The following is a 25504-nucleotide window of genomic DNA, read 5'->3' on the forward strand; positions in this document are numbered from 1 at the left end:
AAGAATAAGACAAAAAATACTTTTCTTATGGTTAGGTTGCAAAAAGAGCCATTTGATCGTGTGAGCGAATGACGAAATGAGAATAAAGATTAAAAATGAGCGAATGGAAATGGTTGTCGAAGGAAATTGAAGGAAATCCTTGGACTGCTGCGCTTTTCATTGTAATTTTGTGTAAATAAAATTTAGTATATTTGTTTTGTAATAAGTACTTAAATGTTATCAGTGGACTATTTTAGTTGCTATAATGTCACGTAGTTCGATTGAGGGGAAACTGAAAGGTTTGCAAGAAAGATTCGAAAATGAAATGCGTATTGAAAGAGAAGGTGGTTTCAACAACCAAGGTGGAATTGGGACTCCTAGACCTGGGAGCGGCAGGAGCAGGCCGAGGCCCCGTGAGTATACCGATCATACAGATATTCTGTGCACGTGCACTTTGTATCTTGACTCATTTGATTTTATAACCATTACCATTACACTTTATCTTTACGTTTTATGCGTTATTTCGACGCTGTGCTGTAAATTTTGGTTGTAATTTAGCATATACGGCTTATAAATTGATCGCTACAAGCATATTAGACATTCTTTGATAGTTAGAACAGTATAATTTAAGTCAAGGTTTGTCTGTAGGAACAGTGGCCTGTTATCAATATGCCAAAAGGTTATGCAGTATTCAGTGACAAATTAATATGTTATAATACATGCGAGCAGCTTCCCTGTCGCCTGGCCTGCACATTGTCTACAAATTATTTGCATAAATTGGCATTGAGTGAGTTGTGGCTTGTATTTAAGACAGGGACCTGTACATTGCAATAGTGTTTTTGTTTTAACTTGTACACTGTCATTTAGGATGCTCTATGAGATCAATTTTGTGTTGTATTTTGTGCAGATAATATAATCGAAAGTTTTTGTTTCCCTTAGTTCTTCTAAATCATACTAAAAGTCTTAAGGTCATGAAAGATCCTAAAAGATAGACCAATGAGAGTTAAACTCAGTAAATTAAGCATAATGTAAAGAAATTTTTGGCAAACAGTGAACTTTGGTTCTACCTTAAATCTATTGTGTTTTGGAGATAATTCCTAAATACCTATGTAGTATTTATCAAAAGGAGTTGTATCTATTTGTTATCTGTTTGCCTTGGCAACTACAGACTTGTTACTGCAGGAATTATCATTATTTTACTACCTTAATATAACATTCCTAAAATACCAATTGATTTGAAGGTTCACAACGTTGATATTTACAGTTTTGAGACTGGCATAACCAACTTGTATGTTTTTTTTTTATCCTAAACCTGATGTTCCTTACTGTTTTACCTTAGCGCCGAGGGGATTACTTCCTAAATGTGGTTAAGAAGTAGTCTCTTTACACTTCCAAGTTTCTTCAAAATGTGTGATACATCCAATCTTTTATCTAAATTATATTAGTATGATGTTGTTATATGATAAATAAGGTTCATATTCATTGATGTTTCTACATAACTGTCAATTGTTTAACTCCTTTAGCCTTTTACCTTTTCCTCTCTATGGGTAGTTCCCCTCAAATGTGGCTTTGTGAAGTATTCATTTGAGTAATTACATTTGGATTATCAATTACTGCCAGGGATTATAATAGATTCAGTTTGTTTACATAAAATAACAAGGTGAACTGAATTTTGAATTTGCAGAGTTATAATCTTGACAGTTGTAGACAACATTTTTGTTCAGGCCAGTTTATTATGGAAGTTAAGAACTAATGTTAAATGCTTCGGGATAATAGGGGTAAACCTTATCTTTAAAGTGCTTAATATGTTTGAGAATTTGATTATAAGAAGTTAACTCATTACTTCCTTAGTTTATACAACACACACTTTATTTGTTTCCACTTTTTGCATTTACTAGCTGTTACCCTGCATCCTGTGGAAACTACTGCCCATACTGTCATAAAATGTAGACCTTGTTATTAGGGAACAAATCAGATAAGTAGTTTAGGAGCCTTTGGGTACAAACAAATATTTTTTTTTGCTTTATTATACTGGTATAGATTTTTCTGTACATCAATGAAATAAATGGACTTATAGCTGACTTTACTTGAAAGCTTTCTTTCATCAGCCAATTGATAAGAAATTTTATAATGCCAGATGACATAAACAAATGATTGAAAATGATTTGTTGATTAGCACTGTGCCAAAATACTCACTTTCACTAGCTGGTTGCTATTCTATTGAACGTAGCAGTTATTTGTACTTTGAACTTAAATGTTAATTTAAGTTATTAATACCACAAATAATTTTAAATAAAAAACCTCTCAAAACCCACTAAATTGTTTACCTAATAAATTGTAAGATTTTTCAGGAAATCAAAAAAGTGATTTATAAATACTCAGTCCTTCTTATTCTTTAACTTTGTAGTAAGATTAGAATTGCACTCTTAACTAAAAATATATATTTCTTTGTTTCAGCACTTATGTTTTCAAACAGAGAAATCCCACCGTTCCCACCGAGATCACCGCAAGCTACTGAGACTGAATACAGAATGCGAGAGGTGTACAAGGTAAGGCATTTACTATATATTTAACTTTACATAACTATAATGTAAAAAACACTGGTACTCAGCTCCATCCGGTTAGACTAGAAGCCAACCCCAACATAGTTGGGAAGAGGCTTAGGAGATGATGAACTATAATGTAACTCATTAATGGATAAAATATACCCTATGTTACTCAAGGATGTTGTAAGTTCAATAGTGAAGGAATTGTTTAAATTCATTCAATAATTGTAAATTGTAAAGAACATGACATATCTATCATGACAATCAGATGAGTTTGCTGTTTTCTTGTCACAAATTGTTATTATCATCCTGATGATATTTTAGCAAAGAAGATAATCAAAAGATGGTAAGATATTACACTATCACCTTGATGATATCCTAATATACATAGAAGATTATCAGAACATAATAAGATAGGTATGTGAAACATGATAAACAATTCCCTATTCTTATATCAAGTTTACCATACCAAACCACATCCAGTATACTTGCAGCCCATTAATCAACTCAGCTGAAAATCGTTCGGTTATCGTCATAATTAAATGGTGCAAACTACCGCATCAGCATGAACATTGTCATGGCACACATGAACGGCAAGGCGCAGCTCCAACCCAGCGATTAACTTGTCATTTAAATGTGACCCTTATATCCTATCGCATATGAAACATTTTACAACGTTTATCTATCTATCTATCTATACAGGGTGTTTGGCGCATGGACCGACACAATTTTTTGGGGGATTCGTGAGGCCATGTACTAGTTTTCACTCATAGACCCAATGTCCTATATGTCACTGTATTCGAGATACGATTTTTTTTGTTTGTTTTTAAAAATTACCGGAACTATCACCTTTAAAACGCTATAACTTTTCAGTCTGTTGTCGAATTTACACCAAATCACTTTCATTGCGTTCTCTGATGTATTATTATTCCAAATAAAACATAAATTCATAGCACTAGATGGAAAAAAAATACTTGTTGAGCTTCCAAAGTCTTAAAAATGAAAAAACGTATGAAAAATGTCAAATTCAAAATTAATTATAAAAAAAAGTAAAAGCTTTTATGAACTTCATTTAATAAAAAAAAAATGCCTACTTAATACCCTTTCCAACGATATGCCACATGGGTGTGAAATCATTAATAATGTCGTCACAAACCTAAAGGTACACATTAACCAGTGCCAGGGTAATGAAAACACAAAAATGTTTTAAAATGTTTTAATTAAATTTAAGTTATAAATTATGTTCAAAATGACTGCCTCTGTTGCGAATGCATGCACGGCATCTTTTTCTAATTTCTACAGTCGTCGTCCTCAGTCGCATTTCTGCTTTCATAATTTCAAAGGCGCAATTTATTCTTTCGATTAAAATTTCTCTTGTGGGTACTTCAGTCGCATACACAATTTCTTTTGCACGGCCCCAGACATAAAAATCCAAGGGCGTCAGGTCTGGTGAACGTGCAGGCCAAGGAATTGGGCCGCCTCTTCCGATCCATGAATTTGGAAAACAGTTGTCCAAATGTTCTCGCACGTCTCGCTGGTAATGTGCTGGACAGCCATCATTTTGGAAAATAATTGGTTCTCCATCTAATACTGGTAATACCAATTCAGGTAAATCTTCGAGTAAAAAATTCAAATAATTTTCTCCGGTCAGGCGCTCTGGTAAGAAATGTGGACCGATCAGGTGTCTTCCAATAACCCCCGCCCAAACGTTTACACTAAACTTAGTTTGAAAGGAACTTTGTCTTTTCTTGCGGGGATTTTGTCTTTTTTGCGCCCAATGGTGAAGGTTGTGGAGATTCACAATTCCCTCGTGATTAAAATTGGATTCATCAGTCCACAAAATTCTTTTTAAAAAATTTGTATCATCTACGTCCGTATGCATCATAAATCGGCAAAAATCGAGCCGTCTCCTGTGATCATCATCTATGAGACCTAGAACAATCCATTAAAGACTGGTAAAAATTCACTTTTTGAATGGCAAAAACTAACATAAATTTAAAAGATAAAATTAGAAAAAATAAAAGTTACTAGGTATTTATTTGAAAAACGAACCAGTAAAGCTACAAGGATATTTGTAAACGTTTAAAATAAGTGTATGGTTAAAACCATTTTAAAATACAAGTTTTTTGGGTGCAAAATTTCAGCACAATAAGGTCGAAGATAACTGGTTCAAAATTTAGTTTTACGATTTCGCCTGATAAAATAAATAAAGTACTTAACGTACCTTGAACAGAAGTGTAGTGATACGCATGCTTTCCATTTTCCCGAAGAACTGACCAAACTTTCCAAACCGACAAGTGAAGTCTTTCAGCTACAACTCGAATACTTGTCGTTGGATCCTCATCAAAAGCTTGCAAAATGCTTTCATCAATTACAACATTATGTTGCCTCACATTAACGCGAGGCTCTTGGAAATTTATGTTTCCAGTCTCCCTCAGACGTCGATAGGTTGTAGCAAACGTCTCGTGGTGTGGTATACGCCGGTTAGGATAACGCTGCTGGTAAATTCTACGCGCTTCACGAGCGTTACAATTAGCGCTGCCATATGCCAACAACATGTCAGCATACTCTTCGTTGCTGAAGTTAGGCATTGTAACAAGCACGGTGAATACACCAACAGTTTAACAGAAAAGTTCAACAAACAAAACTTAACAAAAACAAACTTTAACAAAAAACAACGAAATAGGAAAACGTGAAATACACGGACACTTCCGATAGCAGAGATAGTCAAATCTCGACTAAACAAGGATCACATAACAAACTCCAACCCAATGATAGACAAAGACAAGAGATATTTTTCATGCGTAAGAAAGAGACAGGCAGTTTACCTGCCAATTACCTGCTTACCATTGTTCTATCAAACGGGTTCGTTGTTAGAGACGTTAGAGTGCGTGTTCGTTCCTGCTCTGATTTTGACGACATTATTAATGATTTCACACCCATGTGGCATATCGTTGGAAAGGGTATTAAGTAGGCAATTTTTTTTTATTAAACGAAGTTCATAAAAGCTTTTACTTTTTTTTATAATTAATTTTGAATTTGACATTTTTCATACGTTTTTTCATTTTTAAGAGTTTGGAAGCTCAACAAGTATTTTTTTTCCATCTAGTGCTATGAATTTATGTTTTATTTGGAATAATAATACATCAGAGAACGCAATGAAAGTGATTTGGTGTAAATTCGACAACAGACTGAAAAGTTATAGCGTTTTAAAGGTGATAGTTCCGGTAATTTTTAAAAACAAACAAAAAAAATCGTATCTCGAATACAGTGACATATAGGACATTGGGTCTATGAGTGAAAACTAGTACATGGCCTCACGAATCCCCCAAAAATTTTTGTCGGTCCATGCGCCAAACACCCTGTATATATGTCGCAGGGATATGATAAAAACAGGGATTTGATCAATTCCCTAAGGGATTTGATCAAATCACGGAGGATGTTAAAATAACAACACGATTTTATCTTTTCCCTAAACAAATCTAGTGAATTGAACAAATCCCTAAATTGGTTCAGTGAAATGACAAAAAACATGTCAGTTCTTGTCTTATGCCTGTCAGAAATTCCTTTATGTAATTCACGATGCCACAAATCAGCTACATGTTTTAATACGTGATTATTACAAATAGGCATATCATACGCAACTAAAATATTTTTTATTTTTTAAAGAAATTTTTGTTCATTCTTTCAAAAAATAATATTGGTCTGAGTAATGGTGATTTTTTATATCAATATTTTCTTGTATTACATACACCTGATTATCATATTTATGTAACCTTTAAACCATTAACCTTTAAAATATCAAAGCAAAATTATTTTTGTCATTTCACTGAACCAATTTAGGGATTTGTTCAATTCACTAGATTTGTTTAGGGAAAAGATAAAATCGTGTTGTTATTTTAACATCCTCCGTGATTTGATCAAATCTCTTAGGGAATTGATCAAATCCCCGTTTTTATCATATCCCTGCGACATATATAAAAATGAAACCCGTTTTCCGTTGTCACGAAATTACATGAAAACGGCTTGACCGATTTGGCTGAACATTAGAGGGGAGGTAACTTAAACCCGGGAGAAGGTTTTAGGATTTTTTGTCACCATCCGGCTACGGGACGCGGGTGAAACCGCGGGCGAAATCTATTATTTTATAAAAAGCCAACGGCGGAATGACAGCGAGTTTGCAACTACCAAACAACAGCTGCTCCGTGCTGTGCCATTCATGTCTGGCATGACCAAGTCTTCACTTTATTTACAAACTTGTATCACATATCAGACTATACAATATCTTCCACAGGTGAGCGGCAAACTGAACGTAGACGGCGTAGAGTACAGATCGCACGTGGACGACTTGCAGCAGCTGGGGGAACTCGGCAGCGGCACCTGCGGCCATGTCGTTAAGATGCTGCACAAGCCTTCTAACACTGTTATAGCTGTTAAAGTTAGTATATGTCTATAATACATTCGTGTAAGATAATTAAAAAAAAATACTCCTAGTCCAACACTTCGAACTCAGTGGATGATCAAGTTATCTTCTGGTTTGTCATAATACAGAATTACGTCTAGCTCATTTGCATATTTTATTTCAATAATTCATCATCATTCAATCATTTACTGTTAAAACGTTATGAAATATTGCGTTAGTTTCAATATAGAGGATTTAGCTATAATATTACATACTGCGATTGTATTTTGAATTTTTCACTTCATTTGTATTGCTTATTCTTAAAATAATTCTCCTCTAAATATTTTTCTGTAATAAATAGAGGAAAAAATATAATTCTCGGAAATCTACTTTAGCTTATTACTCATTTGTATCATTTCATCCACAGCAAATGCGTCGCTCGGGCAACTCGGAAGAAACCAAGCGAATTCTAATGGATTTAGACGTAGTAGTCCGGTCTCACGACTGTCCGTACATCGTGAGGTGTTTGGGCTGCTTCGTCACCGATGCTGATGTCTGGATCTGCATGGAGCTCATGGCTTCTTGCTTTGATAAGCTGCTGAAGAGGCTTGGAGCTCCCATACCTGAGGCTATACTGGGGAAGGTCACTGTGGCGGTGAGTTTAAACAAAAATACATTTGCAAATTGTATGATGTCCTCTGTCTCAGAAACCTTTAACTTCATCTTCCAAGGAAATAGGGGAAGTCTTAATTTTACTTGCCTAAATAGAACTTATACTCTTATGAAATAGTGTTCAATTCAAAATATGCTGAAGTTTATTATTCAAATAGGTAAAACAATGGTACTTTACGGTTAAGACTTGAAGTGAACTCCAACATGCAACATGTTCTAAAAAGGTTAGACAGATGACGATGATGATTCAAATGATGACTCTGTATATTTATCCCTCAGACGGTGAACGCTCTATCGTACCTGAAAGACACGCATGGAGTGATCCACCGCGACGTGAAGCCGAGCAACATCCTGCTAGACGAGCGCGGCAACGTCAAGCTGTGTGACTTCGGCATCAGCGGCCGCCTCGTCGACTCCAAGGCGAAGACTCGGAGCGCGGGCTGTGCTGCCTACATGGCCGTGAGTAGACTTATACACCGTGACTTTTTAATCGTCTTACAACGGCAGCCCACTTCATGTATCCAATGACTAGTAAACGTTCATATAAAAAAAAAATATTTATGAGATTTGAATAATTTAGAAATAAAAATTAATTCATTATTGTGATGCATGACGTAGATTATAAGAACACCCTGTTGTGAGCGCTGCCCGAATCTTGTATCAATGGAGCGCGGCGCGTTGGGAAGGTACCTACTTTCTAGCGTTTGATACGTAAACATTTTTTTTCAGTATTTTTCTTTGCACCTATTATCTTAATTAAGTAAGGCTATAAAATTAACAATCGTGTCTAGTGGTATTTTATGTCGGATAGATTGAGTGGACCACCTTTGTAAGACGTCTAAAAATGTGTATATTCCCTAAAGCTGTTTATTTCTGGCCATGACAGAGGTCTTCATACAGGTTTCAGAATTGGATAGGAAGGTTTTGCCATTTAAATCTGCTTCTAAGATATCCTACTGTAAAACATCTTTAACTTCCCGAAAATTGGCAAAAGTGAAAAATATTGCAAATTGCTTCTTAAGTTTATCATAGAAATTCCCCTTTAAAGTCCATTTTTTTTTCAACTATTCAAACTAATGCTTATTTCCCCAGCCGGAGCGGATAGACCCGCCGGACCCGACGCGGCCGGACTACGACATCCGCGCGGACGTGTGGTCGCTGGGCATCTCGCTCGTCGAGCTCGCCACCGGCGTCTTCCCCTACCGGGACTGTCAGAACGACTTCGAAGTGCTCACCAGGGTGAGTGGGACTTTAATGATGTTGACACATTGCCTGGCACCAGGGACCAGCTACCGCGCGGCATAAAATATAGAAATATTTTAGTCCAGGCATAATGTCCATAATGGTGTGCGTAACAAAAATAGCCCGTCACAAAACTAGCCTAACTGCTCACCGCCGGCACTGTCTGTAGTTAGCCTTTGAAAAAATCTATCCCACCCAAAACAAAAATGTGAAAGACTGCCAAGTTCGATAATATGGGAATGCTTCGCCTATAAAAGAAGTGAGATCAGATTATTCAGATCTCACTTCTTTTATAGGCGAAGCATTCCCATATTATCGAACTTGGCAGTCTTTCACATTTTTGTTTTGGGTGGGATTTCATTTATTTTTGTAAGGTTGTTTATTTTTTTTTTTTCTTATGATGAAGTTAGTTAAAGAAATGTCTCATTTATACTATCTTTTAGATTTTTTAATATGCACTATGTTTCTTACAAAGAAATGAACTAGATTAACTATGACTAGATTTACCAACTGACTGACATGACATGTTATCATATATTATGTTCGTGGATCAAAGTTACACATTCGTTATTTTCGAAAGTGATTCACACTTGGCCGTTTTCAGATTTTTACTTTACTTTGACTAAATACAAACCTTTGTACCATTCGAAGATATATTATATAAATATAGATAAATTTAGTTCGTTTTAGTTCCTTAGGGGTATAAATTTACACCGGGTATAAAACACCTCCATTATTTTGAAACCGACTCACACTTGGCCATTTTCAGATTTTTCCCTTTACCTTGACATAAAGACCTACCTCCATGCCAAATTTCAAGTCAATACGACCATTGGAAGTGGTCTAGGTTTTTGATGAGTGAGTCAGTGAATCAGTGAATAAGTGAATAAGTGAATCAGTCAGTGAGTGTATAGTAAAAATAGCGATTTTCTGACGTCAATATCTCAAGACCTACAATAGGTATATTAATGAAATTTTGTATTTTAGATAAGTGAGGGGGTCTCAACAGATACTAGAAATTTGATATGCGTAAATAAAATAGATTTTGAGTTACAGGGGGGTCGAATTTGGCCCGAAATGGTTCGTGTAATATAACCCACGGCCGGTGTGTCGCCTTTTTTGCTCGAACTTGGCGGACACACTGCCGTGTGTCTAGATCAGTGCGATGATTTTGGTTGTCATCAAGTACATATCCAGACGAATTATTTCATAAAAGAAATTCAGTCTTTCATCCTCATAATATGATGTTTTTGTGTTTTTGCAGGTAATAGCGGATGATCCGCCTCAACTACCGGACACAGATGACTTCTCGCCAGAATTCAAACTATTCGTGTCACAGTGGTATGTTTCCATTTCGACCGGCGATATATTCTACACTAAAACTCTCTGTTAACTTCGAGTATTGTGAATTATTTTCCAACTGGTGACAACATAGCTGATAAAAATATCTACAATGACAAAATTCTCAAAACCTTTTTTATTCCACTTAAAAATCTATTTAATCTAAACCCATTGTTTCCAATTTCCAGCCTAACAAAAAACTACAGACAACGCCCAAAATACGCGAAGCTTCTAGAACACCCGTTCGTAGTGAAATCAGCTCGCAGTTCCATCTCCGTCGGCGCCTGGTACGCCTCCCTCTCCATCTCGGGGAACAAGCCGGGCGGCGTGACGTCACAGCCGCCGGCTAGCAATGGCGTCGAGACGCCCGTTACGCCGCAGCCAGTGAGGAACTTTGTGACGAGTTCCCAGCATTGGATGGAGCAGGTCACGCCTACGCCGGCTAGGTAAGTTTATCAGACCAATATATGCAAGAGAATGGGGAATACACGTCAGTTTTCTTCAAGCAAGTGTTTACTTTGCATTTTTATGTTAAATTTTCGAAGTAAACAATTCTTAAAAAAAACGGATGTTTATGTTGTCGGTGTTGGTGGTTTACCCTTTTTATGCAGAGGAAATAAAATAATTGAATAAATGCTTGATTGGGACAGGGTATTCCCTGGGGTAGTCTGAAACAACCCACTGTGATGTTGTTGTAGTCGATTTCCAAACCAATCAATCATATGGTCTATGGGTGTATCATAAAGCCATGTATTCACTGGGAAACAATGTTTCAGATACACAGTTTCTGAAACATCACGTAGATGTTTACAGCAACAATGTTTCGGAAACTGCCGTCCACACCGTCAGATGTTTACAATATGTCGCCCGAGGAAGTAGTGTTGTTGTGTGGTGCCTACATTTATTTGCATAAGTCCATTTCTAGTAAAAAGAAAAAGAAAAGAGAAATTACTTGCTATGAAGACATTTATTTGGCATTTATAAACAAATGAAACACGCGTCCACACTTGTATCCATATGTTGCGCAACTGATTTGTTTCTGTGCTCCCCGCCCCGGGTGGGGAGCACAGAAACAGTGTTTACAGAAACAAAATTATATGTTTCTGAAACAAAATTATTTGTTTCAGAAACACGTAGATTTTGTTTCTGAAACAGTGTTTATAAACAATTGTTTCTCAGTGAATACATGGCTTTAAGAATTTGTATATGTGTTTCCATAAACATTACGTTAAAAAAATTACCAAGCAAAATTGATTTCTGTATGTATAAAAAATAAACATTTTCAACTAAACGTCTTTTATGTATGATATTGTTTACAGAGCATGGTGGGCGACGAGTAGTAACGCGAGCGCTGGTGGCAGCAGTTCTCAGCCCACGAGCCTAGAAACTGATATGTGCAACCACTCGCCTTATCCCAGGAGAAGGTAACATATTATACTATGTATTTCATTATTATAATCTTGATTTTACACAGTGTGTTTTTAATGTGGCATGGTAGTGGACAGCAGATTTAGTAGGTTCATCCTAGATGGGATGATCTACATGCATAGCCAAAATCTCTTTAACTCATTTGGGGTTACAAAACACTTAAAAGTTAACTACTGCAAAGATTTATTATTATTTACACAAACCTTACAAAATTATATTTGTTTTGTTTTTTTTTCTGCCTGTATTGTCTTATTGCTGGGCAAAGACCTTTCTATTTTGTCTCCACACCTCTCGATCTTTTGAGTCTTCCCACCAATCAGGGTTGTAGGCATCCCGCCATCTCATCCGGGGTCTACCCTGATTGCGATGGCATCCTGTGGTAGCCACTGGGTGACGATTTTTATTGTATATTGTTTGAATTATAATTGTATTTGATTATCCACAGAACAATAGACGCATGTGCATCTCCCCCGCCGCCGCCAGTCCGTCGCGTGTCCGCCGACAACCGCTGGCGAGCCTCGCCCGCTGTAAGTCACTACTTTTACACAACACCCCACGATAAAACTGTCGCCCAAGTCAACCGCCAACATGAAATTCCAGTTTTACTTAAAACTGTTTATTTTGAAAATTGAACGTGAAAATTCGTAGCAAACAGTTGTTTTATGAAAAATTGATGTTTATGTTGTCGATGAAAATGGGTCTTAGAGTTATTACAGTTAACGTAAAGGCAGTGGTAAACAGTACAGGAGTAACTTTTGCACATATGATGAGTCATATAAAATTGTATGGCACCAAAAGTGCCAATTTGTACCGCTCTGTCTGCCACGACCTTTTGCGTTGACTATATTTTAGGGGTACGGAATTTTCATACCTACGATAGTGCTAATATCTTTTAAAAAAGTAAGCAGGTTTTTTTTTTTCGAAAATATAAATTATTTTATGTTACCATGCGCTTTCGTACCTCCAATTACAATACATAAGCCTCAATCTAGGCGAGCACATACCGGCGGCCGGTAGTGAGCATTAGCTTCTCGCAAGTGGCGCCGCGTGGCTACTGCCACAGCCCCCGCCTCGTGGCTAAGTCGCCGGACAACGAACATGTATGTGTGGCTTACTGCGTCGCCTAGTGTGGCATGATGTTGTTTTAGGGTTGTTTGTTAACCCTGGTTCTGAAAGCTTTTTCGTTCTAAAAATATTCAAATTGTTATGTATGTGTATCTGAGCTAAAGAGCCATAGGTAAATAGCCATAATCCAGACAAAAATAACATAATTTACTAATAAGCTATATTATTGCTGTTAGTGTGTAAGTTTCATCAAAATCCGTCAAGCACACACGTCAATATTAATATGATTATTCTGTACCTGATTTGGTTTATAAATGTAGTCGTTCTAAAACTTCTATCAATCGATTGAGCATGCAAAATATTTTGTATAAGCTTTCAGAATTGGAGTCGTTTTAAACTACCTACAGCTTCATGGTATTTATAAACACAAAGGATAAAACAAATATAGGCAATGGTAACCTCTTCTTTAACCTGGTCAAAAGGTTCCTGAGTCTCATTCAAATAAAATATCCATGAAGCTGTTTGTACTTGCATTTTGAAGTTACGGCGACGCAGTAACATTTCGTCGTGTGTTTTTCGCCATAGAGTAAACTATAGTTTTTTTTTCATATATTAAATACATGAGTCAAATCAACTTTGTACTGTAACAAAATCACATTCATTCAGTAGGTACTGACTACAATAGTAATAGGAATTTCTTTCTTATGTAAATAGTAATCTTTCTGTCATTCTAAAATCGACCTAGTTCACATGCTCATAAAGTAACAAATCTGTTGACATTATTCACTTTTAATAAAAACTTAAAATTCATTGCATTTTTCTTAACTACTTTTCAAAATCGATCTTATTGCAATGTATGTACGGTTTATATTTGTGTGATACGATTGGCTTAGTGTTTTTGCATCAAATGTTTCGCTAATACAAAATAAACTTTGTGTTATGGCAGTAGAGTGTATTTTGTACTGACCATTTGTCTTGAACAACGAAGTTCGATAATGTAGTTGACACATTAGGAACACAAACACACTTCTTTGAGTACTAAAGGTTTTGTCATGGTAAAATACACTTTATATTTAGTACAGTAAAGTTGATATTACACTGTTAGTACAGTTTTTTGTGGAGACGCCAGCAGGGCAACCTACTCGAATCTATCAAATTTTACCAATAGAAAATTAACCTTCCACTATTGTTATAAGGTTGAAAATCTATTGAAGAATTTGACAGATTGAGTTTGGTTGATGTGCAGTCATCTGTACTTAGATAAAATTTTGGCATTTTAAAATGAAGCTGAATGTCGAAGTAATAAGTAATATTATATTTTTGTACAGAGTTCGGGTAACACTAGTCCTATAGTCCTGCAGAGGTTTTACCATCAAAACCAGCAGAGGAGATCGAGGGTAGACCTGCACTCGACGCCTAGGCATAGAAGGTATGTTTGTAGTTAATTAAGTGTAGACATATTTCATTTGTTATCACAAACCATGGCACTATAGTGCAAGAAAATATTTTTGGTATCTATTTTTAACTTTAATTTTCATTAGAAAAAAAAACTGCACTTATGTTAGTTAAATATCCCTTTATAATTCGAACTGCTGCACGATTTGCTAAAGGTAAAATAAGTAATTAACAGATCTACAAAGGATTCCCGATTTCAAGATTTCTCTATGACTTTAAAATATTACTGCCTCTAATAAATGACATTACATTTCCAGTTTAAGTAGAGAACACAGTACTGGCCGGTCGCCCGAGCCTCCTCCGAGAACCAGTCGGCAGCACCAAATGTTAGGACATGAAGGTAATAATAATGCACATACACTCGCTTATTTACTTTCTCTTCTTGTCCTAGCCCTGTTCCCCGAGATATTTGTAGTCGGCGCAATATGTTTTCCGCTTCTATTCCTTTCTGTCATTCGTCTAACATTCTCTCTTCTTCGTTCTCTTAACTCCCTTCTCATCATATCATCAGTCATCTTTCAGGAATCTATCCATGTTTTCCTTGGTCTACCTCTGCCACTTTATCCATCCACATTCATACTTTGACTTACCTACATAGATGTTTAAATAACTATATTGCATGTTCTTTTTTAAGTAAGTTCTAAACTGCAGTTCTTCTAGGTTGACCAATATATCGATAGTATTTACTATCGATATTGACAGTTATGCAACATTCTTTGTTGGTTACCTTAAAGGTTGGTTTGAAGATTAAAAATAAACTTTTTAATCGTACTTGGCTCTTTCTGCTTATATTGCGGTCTACAGCTAAAAGGAAATATTAAGATACATATATTTTATTGTAAAAAAAATAATATATAAGGTTGAATTTGAACTTAAAATATTATAATGTTATGAATGTAACACAACAGGTTTTGGTTTCAGCAAACGGCAGCATGACGGAGTTGGAGCCGCCCGCGCTACATGAGCGCCTGCACCCGCATCCACCCTCGCCGTTATTACTCAACGATAGGTGTGTCTTTTATACTAGATAATTTGTACTATCTATACTTATGTTAGCAAAGTATTTGTAGCTAATTGCCCAGTGGAGGATAGGTCGTTGTTTTTACTGTATTTAAAGGAGGTAATAGTAAAAACTATTATCTGGTTAAGTGGCAAGATAATAGTAACATGGGTCAATGGAAGATATGGTGGAACAACGGCTGATGCGGTCCTCGGACCTCCATGTTTCGGAGGCCACGTTGAATTAATGGATTCTGGCTGCGTTATCAACATCTTTGTCGTTACGTTTAGTTAGAAGCCAGAAAGTCTGACTACCAGTATTAACAAGCGGTATCAGGTTACCGTAGCAACTGGGTTGAGCGGGTAAGATAGGAAGCAGCTCCATGTAAAACACTGGCACTCAGCAGCATTCGGTTAGATTGGATCGCATAATTAAAATAAATATTTTTGCTTTCACCAGGTTATCAGAAGGTCGCAGTCAAAGCTTAACTCGTGCGGAGCTCCGTAACGGGTACCGCGCGGAACCGCCGCCGCCCAGCGCCGCGCACAAACACCACCACGATGACCAGGGTACGTTGTACACAGTAGATTATGGGGAATGTGTGGGGAAAAATTTGCTCCTAGTTTTTTAAACCGACTTCAAAAAAAGCTGTCAGTGTCTGTTCAAAAGGAAGCTGTCGAGCTGAATGTTGCAAGGTTTTTACTTTTTGTTGACATTATATTTTGGGAGATAGAAAAAATAATTGACAGCAGAGCAAGAGGACGTAGCCGAAAATATTGATTGGTTCTAACTATAATGTTTTAAAATTGAAGTTCTCTAGTCCTATTTTTTTTTTTAATTCGTTCTGTACGCTTTAAATTGAATAAATACTTCACCAATGAGAGTTTTCCAAAATTAATGTAATCCATAAAAACTTGGAGCAAGTTGTATTCCCGAACTTCAAGATATGATTATATTTTTTTACAGTTATTTTGTTTTTAAAAAGATTTAAGTAAAACAGACTGGTAACTTATATAATAGACGTATCAGATGAAGCACAATATAATTAATATTCGATTCTATTTTATAAAACATGTCTTAAAATTTATGAGATAAATACACGCGACAATTTATGCTAAGAATATGAATTTTAATTGATTTCTGTAGTAAAATAGCGTAAGTTGTCGCTTGTCAAACTTTCATATTACTATAGTTTAATCTGCGAGCGATTAAAATTGATCTCGAATATCTGTATATGGCCGTGTTTTATGATTGAAGGAATCATTCTATAAATGTGCTAATATGAAGGCCCATTTTCAACAAAAATATAAACGTTCGATTAGTAAAAATCGCCGTTTAGTTGATTAATTACGGTAACGCCTGTCGTGAGTGTAACTTTAGGTCGGCCTTATTTATTGTAAAGAACTGTAAAAACACTCAATAAATAAATATATCTAAGTATAATCGCTTACAGAATAAACTATAGCAATAATTGAATTGACAATAGCAATTAGTGACGAAGGAGAGCAGCCAGCCTATGACTACTCTGAGATAGTTCGCGTCCGCGCCGGCCGTCACTCCGCACGCATACTGTGTATTATACATGTGTGAAATGATTGCTAAACATGGAATTATTTAAATAAAAAATAATAATATTAGTTAATTTTTTAAAGACTTGAGAGTAACTTTTGAGTTAATAAATTATAATTTTGTTGGTTTAACTATAGATGTGCCTTATACATGAAGATGTTTCTCCAAATACTTCGATACTGCATAATGTACTATACTGCATTTGATATAGCATCTTAGCTCCTTAATTTGCCTTAAAATTTAACATTGAATTTATCGATAAAATTAAAATTGTGTTTATCGATACTTAAACATGATTATAAAATCTAGTTTTTTAAATGAAAATTTCATGCAATCATTTCACAAATCATCTCATTCTCATACAGTCTGTTTCTACCCTTCCATCGTGTAAATATCAAGGAAGAAAACCATGAAGTTATGGGATATATGCTTTTGACGCGTCCTATGTGCTTTGCGGTTATATGCTTTTGCACAAATAAAGCAAAACAGCCAAACTGGCTTTGCCGAAATACCTATTGGAAGTATATTCATCGAGTGCTGTAGATGGATTTTTGCAAAGTATACATAAAATGGTATTTATTTGTGTTTTTAGTATCGATATTTCATCATAGAGTGATCTCTCTATGTTTCATGTCTATAGTATAAAAGTGGCCTTTGTTTTCCATTATCATGAGTGAATAACAATAGATATCAAGGTTACATTTTATGATTTTCAGAGAAAAATATCGATATTAAAACCGAAGATTTTCTATCTACAAAACTCGATATCAAAATTTTGTGTCGACATTTTTGTATGTGCTAATTAACACTTTGTACGCCACGAAGCAGACACAATGCCATAACTATTGTGTGAACCAGTGGCGTTCAGAGACTTCTATCGATAAATATTATCGACATTAGAGATGTAGCCGCAAATTATATTTATTACCTAACCCACTCATTGTATGTACAGCAATCTTAACATGAGCTAATGGGAAACATATCGATATGTAAATCTTTAAACTATCGACATTTTCACCTGTGGTAATTGTTAAGAGTGCAGCTTTTCAAAATTGTTTGTTCTCCCAAATGTTTCTTACTGACGTTTTGATGTATGTAATATGTTATTTTAACACGATTAATGGAACTTTTTCCTTACTGTACACCCAATATTTAACTCAACCTTTTCGCATAACAAAGTACATAAAAGACTTTTTGGTCTGCTACCTATTTAAAAAGAGATCTCTAAAGAGTACACGTTCAAAAAAGGTTCCATAGACCGTGTCTGTGCTTTGCCGCTGTCCTTCCGCGTCCCACACATCGCCTGCCCATTCGTAGCTCTGTCACATGCCTCGCTACACTAAACACGACCTTAACACCTTGCTAATAAGGGCTACACTTGTATGTACACTAAGGGTTAGTAGCTTGGGAAGCGTCTCGCTAGATTTGTACTGCGATTCTATGTATTTGTTGTTAGTTTGAGTGGATAGTTTACAGTTTTTATCAAGTTTGCTAATGCTGTTCGACAATATTATGAAAAAAGTTAATGTAGTAAATGACGTTAGCTTCAAATAATGACCACCGTCAGTAATCTATTTCATTTATCTCTTGAAATCTCACGATTTAATCTTTTTTCACTACGAATTCCAAACGAATAATTTTTTATAGTCTCGTATTCTCGATGGACTCTGGTCCGGCTAATCTTGTAGCTGAAATGCTATATCCTTAAGTGTTCACATGCTCTCTATATACTAAACTATTTTCAATGTTGAGTGTTCCTATTCTGATAGAAAAAAAAAAACAGTCTTCTTTCAACTGACAGTTAGAAAAGAACTTCTTGTAAGCTATCCACATACAAAGTTAATAAGGTAGCTTTTACTGGCGAGGTGTGAGCGCGACAGCCGCAGTTCATCTCACCGTCATGGTAGCTTCGCTGTCAGTAACATTAGCGGGCATTCTAAGCCGACTCCTTGGTTCAAACACCTCACTAGTTGTATCTGCAGAGATGTGAGCAAATTGTAAAGAAACATATTTGGGACTAACTATTTGCAGTTTCAAAAGTTGAACTGCGTGTGCACTGAACTGTAACTGTGTGACGAGGACGAGTATCATGGGTATATTTAGATTATTAAATCAAGTTATCCGAGTATTAATTTTATCCCGTCACAACACCTTCTTACTTCTTACAGATCAGTATAAACGCCATAGAATAATTCGAGCAAAAATCGATCTTTCCTACAATAAAACACACAGATCTACCGTGTACTGCCTTTATTTTCATCTTGGACATTTGCTCACATCTCAAACTGACAGATTAATGGCCGAATACTGAAACGTTACTCAATTTTAAGTGCTGTATATGTGTCACTTTCTGCAACAGAAACAAAGTTAAGTAACAATGACTTTTAAGCAAGTAAGACTTTGAAATTAAGAACCGTTTCAAGTAATTCTGGTGTAAAATCATATCAAAAGAACTCAGTGAGGTAAACCAAAGAGTCGGTGTGGGCACGGGCGGGCGGGCGATTAGCGGAGCGGTAGCGTGTGGTCGGTCGCAGGCTGGCTGCACTCGCTCGCGGGGCTGGTGAAGCGCCGCCTCAGCGGGTACGTCAAGTGGCATCACCTTGCAGCCAGGAGCCAGCACCAGCACCATGTGCAGCATCGGTGAGTTGTTTTGTTTTATTTTTATGTAGTTTAACGAAGTTTAAGTAGTGAAAAACTTGTTTATTTTAAATCAACTATGGTCAAAAATAAACAAAAAAGGAAATTAGATTAGGAGGGAAAAGGCGCGATAAAACAGATTTAATATTAAGAAAACTTTTTCACCCTTATATGTGAGTAAATCAAGCTAAATAGAAAATTGAGTTTAAATCGGTTCAAAAGGTGAAAAATAAAATACCTTAATAGCAAATAATGCATAGCACATGCAAGGTTATTATTTGGAGGAGCCTTCCACTACCTGTTGAAGAGTATTTACATAAAATAAATTAATTAAATAGCATAGCTAATCTAATACACAAGATGAATAATGTTTGGCAGTTCATACGCTTTTTATACAAAAAAGTACTCAGGCTTAAGAAAATAGCGGGTCGATTAACGCGATAACTCAATTCAATGCTTATTACACACGTACAGATGGGGAAACAGCGAAAGTTGGAGCATGCCGGCGTCGCCCCTCCCGCCCCGCGCGCCGCCGCCGCGCCCCGCCGACTAGCGCGCGACGCCACAGCCGCGCCTCACCCACTCCCACGTGGCTCACATAACGCTTTGACACATACATCTTTCTTTCAGCTGTGGTCAACTCAGGTACAACATGTTTTGTTGCTGGATCCGTAAAACCGGTTTGTCGTACGACAAATCGGATGTTTCATGCGATGACAAAATCGGTGTTTTATTTATGTTATGATGTCATAATGAAAATAAATTATCGGTTTTGACGCTTTACCACACAGGAAATAAAGTGGATTACATTAAATACTGGATAATCAGAGAATAATTATGTACTTGAGTCATACAAGCCACGTTGTCCTCGCAACCACTGTTGTTCAACGTTCTATGCTATATATAATTATCGATAGTAAACTATAGAAAGACGGCACGATCGCTTTGTATTTTATTACTGCTTAAGGTACGGTTCTCGTGCACGCTACTGAAATAATCGACTAAGATTTCCAAGTCGCAGACTTTCTGCCCCCAATTTTAGCAAAGTGTTTTCAGATTACAGAGAAAACAATTTTATGTAACGAGTTGTCATACTATATTTGTCTGTGTTTAACAAATGAATTCAAAGTGCCTGACTTAAGACTGAGTTTATGACTGAAAACAAAAATAGTCCATCGTTTAATACCGTAACTATGAGTATAACGAATGAAACAACTACCTCTCAATGTGATTATCGTCGACTACATTTAAGTAATCAGTCTTTTAAGAACACAGATGTGAACGACAGATTCAAAGTCGCAAGTTCAGTCGCGTTCATGGAACCGTACCTTTATGTAAATAGTCAACGGCCGTGCAGTATTAAGCCACGGTGTTCGAAAGCTTATCGCGTGATAATAGGAACCTAGCAAAATGTTCATAGTACACGTTAAAATTAATATTTTGGAACAAACGCGTTTAGTAGTTATAAAGGAACATTTAGTACGGAGTTGTGACGTCATAGTTTTATATTTTTGGGATATACTAATTGATTCTGTGATTGCGAATAGCCTGACTACGGTGCCATTAGGAGTACTTCATTTGTCGGAGAGATTTTGAAAAACAATTTCAAACAAATCAGGCCCAAAAGAGACTGCTATTCGTTTTGTATAGCTCATTTTCATCTCTTGTTTGTCTGTATGTCTGAAACTGAAAATTGAATAACTGCAATAGTATCATGAGCCTAGGAAATTCTCTCATATACAGGGTGTGTCGTTCACAATCACATTAAATCCTATTGCATATACTTTATGATACTCTATCGCGAATTGTAAAAAAAATAACCTAATCCATTCAGTGGTTTAGCCACAGGAGTCATTTTTCGTTTTCATAATTTACAACATCATGTGTAAAGCAGAGATAAAGTTAGGAGTATCGAATGTTTTGATCAGTTGACAGCTGTCAGTTTTCAAGGGAGAATTTCAGTTTTTTGTTCTATATATATACATTTTTATTCTATTTACTTTATTTGAAAATTTATTTTTTTATTTTTACGGTTTTTCTTTTTTCTTCGTGTTAATCGACATATATTAACCAGTATATTAATGCATTTCATTTAATGAGATTGTGAACGACACGCCCGATATTTGATTTGTCCAATATACAAAACTTACACAAAGATCGTGAAGTTTCGACAAATGAGGGAAAAGTCTAAGATAAAATTAAATTATTAATTTAGTTTGGGAAGCCATACTAGCTTTTAATTACACTAGAACCCAACATATACACTTCTTTTGACCGTTTAACAATTTTTACATTAGTGTGAAATGCACACACTGGCTTTATCGTAGTCGGGTATGCTTTTAAAACTACTCTCCTTCCACAAAACGGTATATTAAGTAAGTCAGGAACAAGTCTTGCTGAATGAGAGTACAAATTTTAAAGGCAATATTTATCGTTTTCCCGATATTTTAACACAACAAGGAATATTGGGTGTTTCGGCTAATATATGGCAACACCATTTGTGAATCACAGACTATACACATGTATGAATATTTAAATAAACGTTCGCGGGCTATTGTAAAAAGGTTTTATTTTATTGGTGCACAGAACTTTATCATGTTCCTGGCAGTTAACATACAAAGCAATAATACTAATTTTAAATTTCGAATGACAGTCTGACCAAAAAGTTTGTGCACCAAGAAAATAAGGTCGTATATTCTTATGAATCCGAGCAGTGTAGCTTTGACAATATGTACTTTACGTATTGGACCGGGAATTGAGTTAATGTTGGCTAATGTACTGGTGTGCTTTAAAATGTAACCGTTTTTTTACTTTTCAGTTTTACTTGTAATAAAAAAACATGTTTCTTTGTTTACTACTTTCATAAATTACTTTTTTGTCTTTAGGCATTATGTAAAAGTTGCCATCTAAAAAAAATACTGCCTACTTCTTTTAGTTTTTTCTTGACACATACGCAGATTTCTAGTTTTAAAGCATATCAGTGCATAAATAAAAGAACGCACTGTACAGTTAGGGTTGTATTCCTATTCGACAATCAGTAGTAATAGACAATTTCTATAATTATTGTAAATATCGTGTATATTTTATTGTAAGTGACAGATAATGCAATACGATAGCGCAAGTTTTTATTTGTAATATAAAATATATGAGTGCGTACACTGGTCAGTGGCAGGAAAAAAGTATAAAAATGTTAAAATAACTTTGAAAGTCTTATCAAGAAGTAATAGTTTCCGATATAAAGTACAAAATAGTAAATAACTCAGTTTAATTTTATTATTTTTGTGCAACCTCTTTGCTGATATTCATATTATTCATAATGTCTGTTCGTCACTGGCCAGTGTAAGTACTCTATGGATTAAGTTGTACTCTGATTTGTAACGAATAGAGTGTCGTTAGTGTTTACAGCTTATATAATTATTATAGATTTAATTGTACATTTCTTTTTTAATGTTTTGACCAAATGTATAGATTAAAATCGGATATATTTTTTGTTCGCTTCGGGTGTACGAGTGTTGTAACTCGACTATATTGACTTTGTAATAGTCGAATAGTTGACTTTTATCGATTCAGTCAACTAAACTGCCATAGATTTTGGAAAGCTTGGTATAATCGACTAAATAGTTGTAGTCAGTGTAGTTGGCTGAACATCGATTCGTACAATAATATAAGCAAACGTCATGTACGTTGGATAGTTTTTGTTCAAATATTTTTTAAAATTTCTTTACGTTTTATTTTTATTTAATTCATTATTTACAAATGTAAGCCATAATCAACTGTATGTACATGTACACAAGCATCAATTTGGTGTATAATATTTTAGGTATATATATTGGAAGCAATTGCTTGATGAAATTACAAAAACTATCCGTATAATTGCTATTTGAAGCAACGTTTGTGATTAGCACCGCGTGTCCCACGCTGGGCGCCAGTATCCGGTTTACCAGTGATGTTTCATGGCAAACTTATTTTTTCCCCTCTTGAAATGTGATTCGTTTTATCGTTTTGTCTTTCATAACACCTGCTTTACTTTCTATTCTTTAAATGCCTAGAATATCCTTTTCAATCTATTATGGAAAATTGAAAAGTATTAATTATTTTTATTTTCTGACTTCTCTCATCTATTTATTGCATCAAATGAAATGTCACTGGGCGAGCGACTACAGCGCCCTCTAGTCCGCGCGCCACTCAACGTGCAACCGCGTTAGTTAAGACGAAACTATATTTAAATAAATCTATTTAAGAAACAACGATTAACTTGTTTTCTATTATATTATTGCAATAATTATTATTTTATTGTGTATTATATGGATCAAATTTTAATTTTGTTGTTTTATTGCTAACCAGCGACTTCGTCCGCGTTAGAGTCGGACTTCGTGCAAAGAGAGGAAGAAATAATATACATCAGCCCCTCCAATTATCTAAATCTATGCGTACCTCTACTACTACTTTAAGAAATAAAAAATTTAAACTATTAATAATTTGTAATTTGAACGAATATTTAAACACTACCAAAATAACTAATAGGTACTTACCTATTTTATAAAATAACAACAAAAGAAAGTTAAAAATAAATAATTTAAAACCTAAAAGTCGCGCAATAAGGTTGAACACTCTGAACTTGTGAACGTCTGTTCGCGCAGCCACCGCTCCGCGAGTCGCGTCGAGCGCGGTGACCGTTGCACAAAAATGATCCTTATAGCGTGATTCAGTATTCACGCGCGATGTCTTATTACCGTTTTTCATGTATAACGTTTGTGTTTCTTTAGCGATTTATATGATTATTTTTTAATGAATAGGTAATAATGTTAACTATTTTTAATTAGTGTGAGGGAGAGTATTATAAACGTAATAATAGACAAATCTAATCAAAAAGCTCCGAACTGCTAAGCTACCGAGAGTTTTACGTGTTATTGTGAGTCAACCATAAAAGATAGACATATGCTGTCATAGGATATTTTTTACATATTTTTTGCGTAAAACATTTCCGTCATACATGGTTTCTGTGTAGCTGTAACCATTAAGGTTGCACACGCGACGGAAGCTTAAAAAATGGAGTAACTTCTCCCGTTTTCCCAACATTTACCTTCACTTCTCTGCTCCTATTGATCGTAGCGTGATGAAAAGTATCCTATAACCTGCCCAGGAGTATGAAGAATCATTGTACCAAGTTTCGTTGAAATCCGTCAAGTAGTTTTAGTTTCCATAACGAACATACAGACAGACAGACAGACAAAAAATTTTCTGATTGCATTTTTGGCATCAGTATCGATCACTAATCACCCCCTAATAGTTCTTTTGGAAATATACTCAATGTACACCCAACTAACAATTTAACGTCGTTTAAAAGTTTAATAAACGTTATCTTAATTCCATCGATCGTAATACCTAAGTCGCACTTACGTTATAATAACGTTTACTAAACGCGAAAATGGCCCCAGTTATATGACCAACATTGTCGTATAACGGACATACAAAAGTCACAAGCTGACTTCGTTAAGTCATTCAAAAGTCGTATGAACGTACGCATCATAACTTTACAACGGCTAGTTTGTTGTATTGTCGTCATAACGTTTTTGAATGATTAAAACGTTTCATTTGAGTCAAGGAACAACACCTGTAAAACTTATTCATTTTTCTTGATAGTGACGCGGTGTTTGTGGTTTTGTAATAAAAAATACAAGGAAATAAAAGGTGATGAGTGTTATTTAACTTATATTTATATATCTCGCTAATAAATGTATCTGTCTCTCATGGCGTTTAGTTCGACTTGGTATTAAAGTTTTATGATACTATACCTATATGTATTTATTTCAGATTTTCATGCCCCCTCGCAATTTTGTGTTTTAATGATTATATTTTTATTAATAAAAATATTTTTATTTCTAAAAATGTAGGACATTGTTGCTTTTGTCACACAATTATCTCTTTACGACGTTTTAAAGACATAAAGTCGTATTAAGGTTATTTCAAGACCATGCAATACGCCATGACAGCTAGTTATCCAAGGATCCATTAAGGAAATCTCGATTTACTTTCCTTTTGAAAGTTCCACTACGTTTAAGTCTACTCCACATTTTTTTGCTTCCATTTTTCGTAGTAAACTTAATCAAATATTCCGTAAATAGAGCGGCCTAGCCGTTTTAAAGTCAAAAACTGACTTAAATGCGA

At 35.5% G+C, this 25504-nt stretch overlaps 1 protein-coding gene across 3 annotated transcripts; it reads left to right on the top strand.

Annotated features, from left to right (window-relative positions):
* The first annotated feature begins 104 nt into the window (after nucleotides 1-104).
* On the top strand, nucleotides 105-20386 carry LOC124640100 (dual specificity mitogen-activated protein kinase kinase 7-like). Of its 3 annotated transcripts, none has more exons than XR_006985523.1 (16): nucleotides 105-392; nucleotides 2437-2528; nucleotides 6820-6963; nucleotides 7355-7582; nucleotides 7879-8058; nucleotides 8692-8838; nucleotides 10106-10182; nucleotides 10371-10628; nucleotides 11502-11606; nucleotides 12056-12137; nucleotides 14004-14104; nucleotides 14388-14470; nucleotides 15052-15139; nucleotides 15590-15699; nucleotides 16617-19339; nucleotides 19811-20386. XR_006985523.1 is itself a non-coding variant. In XM_047177744.1 (16 exons), exons 1-16 carry the CDS (start codon nucleotides 245-247, stop codon nucleotides 19887-19889), a joined length of 2028 nt encoding a protein of 675 aa, XP_047033700.1. In that variant the 5' UTR covers nucleotides 105-244; the 3' UTR covers nucleotides 19890-20386. The 3 variants fall into 3 exon arrangements, 2 of the variants coding, with proteins under 2 accessions (XP_047033700.1, XP_047033708.1); XM_047177744.1 differs by having other exon boundaries at nucleotides 19234-19339; XM_047177752.1 differs by having other exon boundaries at nucleotides 19306-19339.
* The last annotated feature ends 5118 nt before the right edge of the window (nucleotides 20387-25504 follow it).

The sequence above is a fragment of the Helicoverpa zea genome, chromosome 2 (genome assembly GCF_022581195.2).
Source record: "Helicoverpa zea isolate HzStark_Cry1AcR chromosome 2, ilHelZeax1.1, whole genome shotgun sequence".
Lineage (NCBI taxonomy): Eukaryota > Metazoa > Arthropoda > Insecta > Lepidoptera > Noctuidae > Helicoverpa > Helicoverpa zea.

Excerpts from the sequence above, each read along its gene's own strand:
- LOC124640100 (XM_047177744.1), top strand. The coding sequence starts at position 245 with ATGTCACGTAGTTCGATTGAGGGGAAACTGAAAGGTTTGCAAGAAAGA. Across the intron at positions 393-2,436 it reads CAGGAGCAGGCCGAGGCCCC|CACTTATGTTTTCAAACAGA; the intron begins GTGAGTATACCG and ends TCTTTGTTTCAG. Across the intron at positions 8,839-10,105 it reads ACTTCGAAGTGCTCACCAGG|GTAATAGCGGATGATCCGCC; the intron begins GTGAGTGGGACT and ends GTGTTTTTGCAG.